Source organism: Copadichromis virginalis, linkage group LG6 (assembly GCF_057382275.1).
Source record: "Copadichromis virginalis isolate Kocher_CV1m ecotype Utaka linkage group LG6, C_Virginalis_male_GT1.1, whole genome shotgun sequence".
Classification (NCBI taxonomy): Eukaryota; Metazoa; Chordata; class Actinopteri; order Cichliformes; family Cichlidae; genus Copadichromis; species Copadichromis virginalis.
In genome coordinates, this window is record NC_140623.1 from 37120614 (window position 1) to 37128975 (window position 8362).

At 47.6% G+C, this 8362-nt stretch overlaps 1 protein-coding gene across 1 annotated transcript; it reads left to right on the plus strand.

The window, feature by feature from the left end:
- The first annotated feature begins 580 nt into the window (after window positions 1–580).
- On the plus strand, window positions 581–7914 carry LOC146708411 (E3 SUMO-protein ligase ZBED1-like). Its single transcript, XM_085460802.1, has 4 exons — window positions 581–940; window positions 5627–6290; window positions 6914–7257; window positions 7513–7914. The coding sequence occupies exons 1-4, from the start codon at window positions 581–583 to the stop codon at window positions 7912–7914; spliced, it is 1770 nt and encodes a 589-aa protein (XP_085316928.1).
- The last annotated feature ends 448 nt before the right edge of the window (window positions 7915–8362 follow it).

Sequence of the window (8362 nt, forward strand, 5' to 3'; positions counted from 1 at the left end):
AACATTTACCCATATGATTCTATCATGAACTATAAAAATGACAGCACGCACAGTGATATTGTCATGATCCTGGGTCCTTTTGACCCAGCGTTTTGTGTTTTCTCTTCGCGATTTTGGTTCTGTTCTCTAATTGGTGTTTACCCTGTTCCCCCCCGTGTGTTCCTGTTTTATTGTGAAGGTCTGCGTCTTATGTGAGTGTTTTCAGTTTGCCTCCCTGGTCTCGTCATGTTAATCACTCCCAGCTGTGTCTCCCACCTGTGTGTAATCTCCCTGTGTTCTCTGAGTGTATTTAAGTTGTATTTTCTGTCTTGGTAATCGCTGGTTCGTCTGTGTTGTTTCCCCTCGGTCTCCCTGCGTCTCCCCGTATGTATTTCTCCGGACCTCCCTGCATCCTCATTCTGGTTTGTCTTATTAGTTTACCCAGTTTAGGTTTCCGGTTTCATGTTTTGTCGCCACCGCTGTTTGTACTCACACCCCTGTAAATAAACACTCATCTGCACCAGAGCTGCCGCATTTTGGGTCCTATTTCATATTCCACACGGCTTGCCCCGGCAAACCGTGACAGTACGAACCAGCCACCATGGACCCAGCGGCAGTGAATCCGTCCGAGGAGCTCCAGGACGACATTGCGTACAATGTGGAGATTCTCCTCGGGCTATGGCTGGAGAACCCTCCAGAGGAGCTTCGTCGTGCCGTGGAAAGTCGGCTACAACAGCTCTTTTCTGGCCTGCCATGGCTTCTGCAGTCGCTTCCTCCGACCGTGCAGGCTTTTCTCCGGCTCACACCGCACCTTCTCTCAGCCACTCCTGCCTCGCTGCCCGACTCGCCGGATGTGATCTTGCCCGGCCCGTCGGAGCCGTCTGCGGGGAAGAAACGCCGATCGCGCCGCAAGCGCGCCACCCCACAGCCGGACGTTCGGGCTTCTAAATCGCCGGCTGTGGTGAGTGAGGACTCTTTTTCATTTTCGGACTGCATGACTGTTCATTCAGGGGCTGCGTTTTGTGTGGCGGATGTCAACGCGAGCTGCTTATCACCTGTGCAGCTACCGGCAGCTAAGTTAGCTCCCCCGCAGCCACTCTCAGCTCGGTTAGCTCCCCCGCAGCCACTCTCAGCTCGGTTAGCTCCCCCGCAGCCACTCTCAGCTCGGTTAGCTCCCCCGCAGCCAGTGCTCCTCTCAGTTCAGTCTCCTGTGCCTCCTTCAGTTCAGTCTCCTGTGCCTCCTTCAGTTCAGTCTCCTGTGCCTCCTTCAGTTCAGTCTCCAGTGTCCCCTTCAGTTCAGTCTCCAGTGTCCCCTTCAGTTCAGTCTCCAGTGTCCCCCTCAGTTCAGTCTCCAGTGCCACCCTCAGTTCAGTCTCCAGTGCCACCCTCAGTTCAGTCTCCAGTGCCGCCTGTAGCGCAGGCCCCAGTAGCTCCAGTGCCGCCTGTAGCGCAGGCCCCAGTAGCTCCAGTGCCGCCTGTAGTGCAGGCCCCAGTAGCTCCAGTGCCGCCTGTAGCGCAGGCCCCAGTAGCTCCAGTGCCCCCGCTACCCGTAGCTCTGGCTCCAGTATCACCGGTTTCACTCATTCACTCCATGCAGGGAGAAAGTCTAATTTCACCTCAAGGTGCTTTTCATGGTTCAGCCGCCATTGGCACAGTTTGCCGCTCCAGGGCTTCCCCAGAGGCTAGGTCTCAGTCCCCGGCTGATTCTGGACCCCTGAAGTTTATGCAGCCACCTGAGAACTGCACCATGTCAGCGTTGCCTGGGCAGAGCCAGTGCTCAGTGCATCGCCAGTTGCCTTCATGTTTGCCAGAGGACTCCATGACTGCTGGCTTAGTGGTGACTTCTGCTGGAGGGTCCGTAGGACCGCTCCGGCCTTCGTCTCCTGTCTCCGCTGGGGGGTCCGAGAGACCGCTCCGGCCTTCGTCTCCTGTCTCCGCTGGAGGGTCCGAGGGACCGCTCCGGCCTTCATCTCCTGTCTCCGCTGGAGGGTCCGAGGGGCCCGTTCAGCCTCCTGCCTCCGCTGGAGGGTCCGAGGGGCCCGTTCAGCCTCCTGCCTCCGCTGGAGGGTCCGAGGGGCCCGTTCAGCCCGTCCAGCCGCCTGCTGTAGCTCCATCATCATCCTCGCCTGCTGCAGCTCCAGGGCCTTCAGCCTCGCCTGCTGCAGCTCCAGGGCCTTCAGCCTCGCCTGGTCCGGCCTCCGTGTCTTCAGCCCCGGCTGGCCCGGCCTCCGTGTCTTCAGCCTCGCCTGGCCCGGCCTCTGCCTGTGCTTCGCCTGGTCCGGCCTCTGCCTGTGCTTCGCCTGGTCCGGCCTCTGCCTGTGCTTCGCCTAGTCCGGCCTCTGCCTGTGCTTCGCCTAGTCCAGCCTCTGCAGCCTCGCCTGGTCCGGATCGCCATCGCCTGAGTCGCCGCCGTTGCCTTCCACGCGGTCGGCCCCCTGAACTGCTCCGTCGTCTCCCTCGTCGCCGCCGTTGCCTTCCGCAACTCCTGTGCTGTCGGCCCCCTGGCCGGCCCCCTGAACTGTTTTGGACTCCTGTGCTGTCGGCCCCCTGAACTCTTCTGTTTTGGACTCTGTTTTTTCCTGTGTTCTGGTGTGCTTCGTTTCTTTTGGTTTTGGACTCGTTTTTTGTTTTTGTCTTTTGGCCTTCTGGTGCTCCGGTTTTGTTTTGCTCGAGCCCTCCTTCCTGGGCCCCCGCCGCCCGCCCTGGTCGGGTTGTTTTCTGTTTTTTCTGGCTGTTTTGTTTCTTGTTGGGCTGTCTGGGGCCAGCCTTTGAGGGGGGGGTACTGTCATGATCCTGGGTCCTTTTGACCCAGCGTTTTGTGTTTTCTCTTCGCGATTTTGGTTCTGTTCTCTAATTGGTGTTTACCCTGTTCCCCCCCCCCCGTGTGTTCCTGTTTTATTGTGAAGGTCTGCGTCTTATGTGAGTGTTTTCAGTTTGCCTCCCTGGTCTCGTCATGTTAATCACTCCCAGCTGTCTCCCACCTGTGTGTAATCTCCCTGTGTTCTCTGAGTGTATTTAAGTTGTATTTTCTGTCTTGGTAATCGCTGGTTCGTCTGTGTTGTTTCCCCTCGGTCTCCCTGCGTCTCCCCGTATGTATTTCTCCGGACCTCCCTGCATCCTCATTCTGGTTTGTCTTATTAGTTTACCCAGTTTAGGTTTCCGGTTTCATGTTTTGTCGCCACCGCTGTTTGTACTCACACCCCTGTAAATAAACACTCATCTGCATCAGAGCTGCCGCATTTTGGGTCCTATTTCATATTCCACACGGCTTGCCCCGGCAAACCGTGACAGATATATTTAGATGCAGTCATATAGTATATCAAGTATTAAGTGTTCCTGTATAGAAACCCTATGTGTACATACACATGCCTATATATATGAAAGAGGGGGGGAAAGGGGGAAGGAAAATGAATAATACCTGAGGGGGAGTAGGTCAGGCCAAGCAGGAGAGTTTCTGGAGGTTAAAAAAAACAAAAGGCCTTTGGGGATTGCCCTGAGGTAGCGTTGGTTCCAGGCACTTGTGCTCCACATGTGATGTCACCTGGTGAGAACAAAGGGCACATAATGCACAACGGTCTTGTCGCGTTTATGGATGAAAATGATAGTTGCTTTAATGACAACCCCTGCTACAGTGTCAGCCCGAGTCACTCATAATCTTATTCAGAATCAACACGACAGAAAAAGGTTATTCGTGGCGATTGTGGCTCAAGAGTTGGGAGTTCGCCTTGTAATCGGAAGGTTGCCGGTTCGAGCCCCGGCTTGGACAGTCTCGGTCGTTGTGTCCTTGGGCAAGACACTTCACCCGTTGCCTACTGGTGGTGGTCAGAGGGCCCGGTGGCGCCAGTGTCCGGCAGCCTCGCCTCTGTCAGTGCGCCCCAGGGTGGCTGTGGCTACAATGTAGCTTGCTATCGCCAGTGTGTGAATGTGTGTGTGAATGGGTGGATGACTGGATATGTAAAGCGCTTTGGGGTCCTTAGGGACTAGTAAAGCGCTATATAAATACAGGCCATTTACCATTAAACAAAAAAAAATTAAATAACACATTAAATAAAAATGTCAAGCAAATATAGATATATTTACTCAGACATATGCAATATCCATTTTTATGAAACCCAGACTTTTGAAAGAAGTTGGATGCAGGTCATTCAATTAAAGCTCTTCTGACTTCTAAGTTTTTTTTTCCCCTCTTCAAGGACTTATTACATCACTCTTTTTCTTCAAATCATCTTTATTTTATCACCTTTGGAAAGCTTTTTGTTTTTCAATTTGTGCATGCTTTGCAAGTTATATCGGTCTGCCTGCAGTGTATGCTTGGTAATTTTGCTTTGTTTCCATGCTATAACTCCATAAGTGTGTGTGGCCCATCTACCATATATTTATAATGACGTAGATTGGGGCCCTGGGTTCTTTTCTCTTATTACAGTATGAATTGAAACTCAAGATTATGTAACTTAAATTACCCCCAGAAAATAAATACAAATTAATAATGCACTAGGATCATATGCTTGAATGACTTACATCTCATAGCAATACGCAAATATTTTTCACCATAAACAAAATGAACCTACTGAGTACTTAAACTTAAAAGTGTCTGTTCACTGATTCTAATTAAAAAAAATAAAGTCCACTTTTGTTTAGTTGTTCAACTGAAATTTCAGAGTAATTTCATCAATTAACAATAACTATCTTATTTTAAGCCGTTAAAACAACATAAGGGAAAGTAAAAGTCGCAGGACTGAATCGTAGCTGGGGATCGTTGTGACCCCAAACTTAATGGTCGCTTCGCTCCATCTGAAGTAAACAAACGGGGTAGTAGCTTTGGAAAGTCACGTGTCCAGCAGAGAAGACTCTGGCAAGCAGGCCTCAACTCCGAAGCAGCGCAGAAGCTCTCAAGAACAGCTGCAGAATATATGGGGTGTGTCTGGGCCACTTTGGGCACTGCGTGTTTGCTGTCCACTTTCAGGCCACCAAAATGTCCAAACAGGGCAACTAGCTGCTCACAGTCTGGATGTTCTGCCAGTTAGCCACCACTTTATCAATAAACAGTAAACTTCCATGCAGCAGACTTCAGGTCGACATTCGCTGCTTTGCAATGCCAAATAGTTCCTGGGTTATCTAACCGACAACCCAAAACGTTTGCAGTAGAGCTGGGCGATAGAACGATAACGATATGTATTGCGATATAACTTCTTCTCGATAGGAAAATACAACTATCGCGATAGACCTCATCTCTCTCTCTTCCTCTTTAAAAAAAAAAAAAAAAGGAACAGCCAATCCAAATTAAGTAGCGCAGAGCCGATCCATGTCACGTGCCTTGTTACGTACAGCACAAGTGCCAAGCCGCACGTGCGTATTTGTTTGCGAAGCAGCTAACCACCGTGTCGACCGGGTAATGGAGAAAATGAGTGTACCAAGTAGAGAAAAATCGACCGAGAGCTCGGGTGACCACGTTACCGAAGAGAACACGGATGACGGTTCGAATGCCGAAGAGATTGTCGAAAAGTAGGGCCAGAAAAGTTCCGTAGTGTGGAGATATTTTGGCTATTTGAAGTCTGACAAAAAACAGAGTAGCACGCACTGTAAGTTGTGCCGAAAGCATGTTCCCACTAAGTCTGGAAATACAACAAACCTTTTTCATCACCTGAAGCAGTGCCACCCACTAGAGCACGCTCAATCTCTGACTGAAAGTGCTAATTTGTCATCGAAAACAACCAGGGGAATCCCTGCGAAGCAGCAACAGTCAATTGAGTCGGCTTTCTCCAGCGTCTTACCATATGACAAAAAAGCTAAGAGACATAGCGACATAACGAATGCCATAGCCTACTGTCATGCTAAAGACATGCTACCAATAAACACGGTCGAAAATGAAGGATTCAAGCAGCTAATTAAGGTACTGGATTCTCGTTACCAACTCCCTGGACTTAAACATTTCTCTCAGACAGCGCTTCCAAAGCTATATAGAGAGCGCCGTGAGGCTGTTGAGAAGGAGCTACAAACTGTATCGTTCTTCGCTACTACATCTGACATGTGGTCAAGTCGCACGTCAGAACCTTACCTTAGCCTTACTGCCCACTATATCGACCAAGACTGGAATCTGAAAAGCAAATGTCTTCAAACTGCCTACCTTCCCGACGACCACACGGGTGAAGCAATTGCATTAGGACTGTCAGAAGCGCTTGCATCCTGGGGACTGAGTGAAGACAAACAAGTCTGCATCACAACCGATAGTGGGACAAATATAGTGAAGGCCACATCCCTGAATAACTGGACCCGGCTGCAGTGCTTCGGACATCGACTTCACTCAGCTATCGGTAAGTTGGGAAGCAGAATAAAATTAAAAATGCCTTTTTTAATTGTGTTTTTGAGCCCATGTAAATATATTAAAAGCTAGAGATCTAAATCACTTCCATGATTATTGTTAAAAAATAAACATCAGAAAGAATATTCTTCATGTCAGCCTATTTATTTGAAGTAATAGTTGCTGTTGGCATGCATAATAGGCAAATATTCAGTCACTCTTCAGTGTAAATCAAGTTGACAAAATGTGCCAAATAAAATTTAGAATTTTGGGATTCTATCAGGATCCCAATTGGCTAATACAGAACCTCAGCTCTTTTTCCTATAAAGAACATTAAATTATGATTCCACCAAATAGGGCAATTCAAGACAAAAAGAACAAGTGATGAAAACGTCAAATATAACAATGATGTTGATAACACCAGCCTCTGTCACCTTTTTAAATATAAGAAAAAAAAATTTGGACAGTCTGTCAGAAAAATTTAAAAAAGTAAAAGTACAATAAAAAAAAGTACAATCATAGCAAGTAAGTGGGTTTTCAGGGCAGTGAATTTTATTTGTGACTGAAAAAAAAATCAAAAATCTTAAATTAATTTCTGAGGTTAATATGTGCTATTATTTACCTTTTTATCCACAGAAAAAGCCGGCAAAGACAAGAGGGTGGAGCGAGCTGTGGCCGTGTGTAAGAGAGTGGTGGCCGCCTTCAGTTTCTCTTGTAAGAAGAAAAGGGAATTGGCTGCTGCTCAGGAGGAGCTTCACCTCCCCCAGCACAAGTTAGAGTCACCCACCAGGTGGGGCTCACGCCAAAAAATGGTTGGGAGGGTTCTGGAGCAACATAAAGCTATCTCTCAGGTCCTCAGTGCAGATAAGAAGACCAGGCACTTGGTTCCCTCCTGGCAAGATCTAGATGTTCTGGAGTCTGTGCATGTGGCCCTGAACCCACTACTGGAATTCACAGATTCACTTTCTGGAGAGTGTTACGTGAGTGTGTCCTACCTCAAGCCGATGCTTCACCTTTTCAGAACACAGATTCTGAAACCATCTGAGGATGAAACACAACTTACAAAAGACCTTAAGATGACAGTCATGACATACCTTGATGAAAAGTACAATCACCAGATTACAAATGAACTGCTTGATGTTGCAACCCTGGTAGATGTAGTACAATACATTAATGCAGAACACGTTGATGCCATCAAAATGAGAGCAGTGTCTGAGATGTTGGGGCAAATTGAGCACCCGTCCACTTCAGCTGGAACGGAGGAAACAGAAGATGGTGGAGCTGCTGCAGTACTACCAACCCAGAAGAAACAGAGAAAGTCACTGGGCAGCTTCTTTAAGAAATCCCACCCCACCAGCACAGGGCTCACTGAGAAGGAGACAGTTGAAAAGGAGCTTGAAAAGTACTTGCTGGCGCCTGATGCAGACAGTGAAATGGACCCACTTGAGTGGTGGAAAATCAACGACAGAAGCTTCCCAAGAGTTAGCTGCCTGGCAAAGCGCTACCTGTGCATCCCCGCAACCAGCAGCCCCTCTGAGAGGGTATTTAGTACAGGGGCTAATATTGTGACTTGCCACAGGGCCGCTTTAAAGCCTGAAGCAGTGGATAGACTTGTCTTCCTGTCCCACAACCTGTAGGCTTTTGTCAGACTAAAGTTTTATTTTTATATATATATATATATATATGTTGCACCTTGGATGTGTACCTAGGATTTAAAGAATGTTCTGTTAGCATCTTTATTTTAAAACTGTTTGAAAAGCTAAGCTATACAACAAGGAGAGTGAGAATTTCCATTTAGTTCTCAGTTCATTTGATATTGACAAAAGTTAGTTAGTCAATTTTGTCTGTTCTTCTGTAAAACAAACTAAGATTTATTTTTAGAATTAATATTTTGTTTCTAAGTGGAATTGACAATTTAGTAGTCTGTTTTGTTTGTTCTATTTTCAAACTTAAACGCTTTAGCGGCTGCCTTTTGTGTAGTTTGCAATATTTGCCTCTATTTATCTGAAACTGAAGTTTCATTTTCCTTAAGTACATCTGCCCTGTTTAACTTATTATGGGAAATAAATATTTAAATCAAAACAA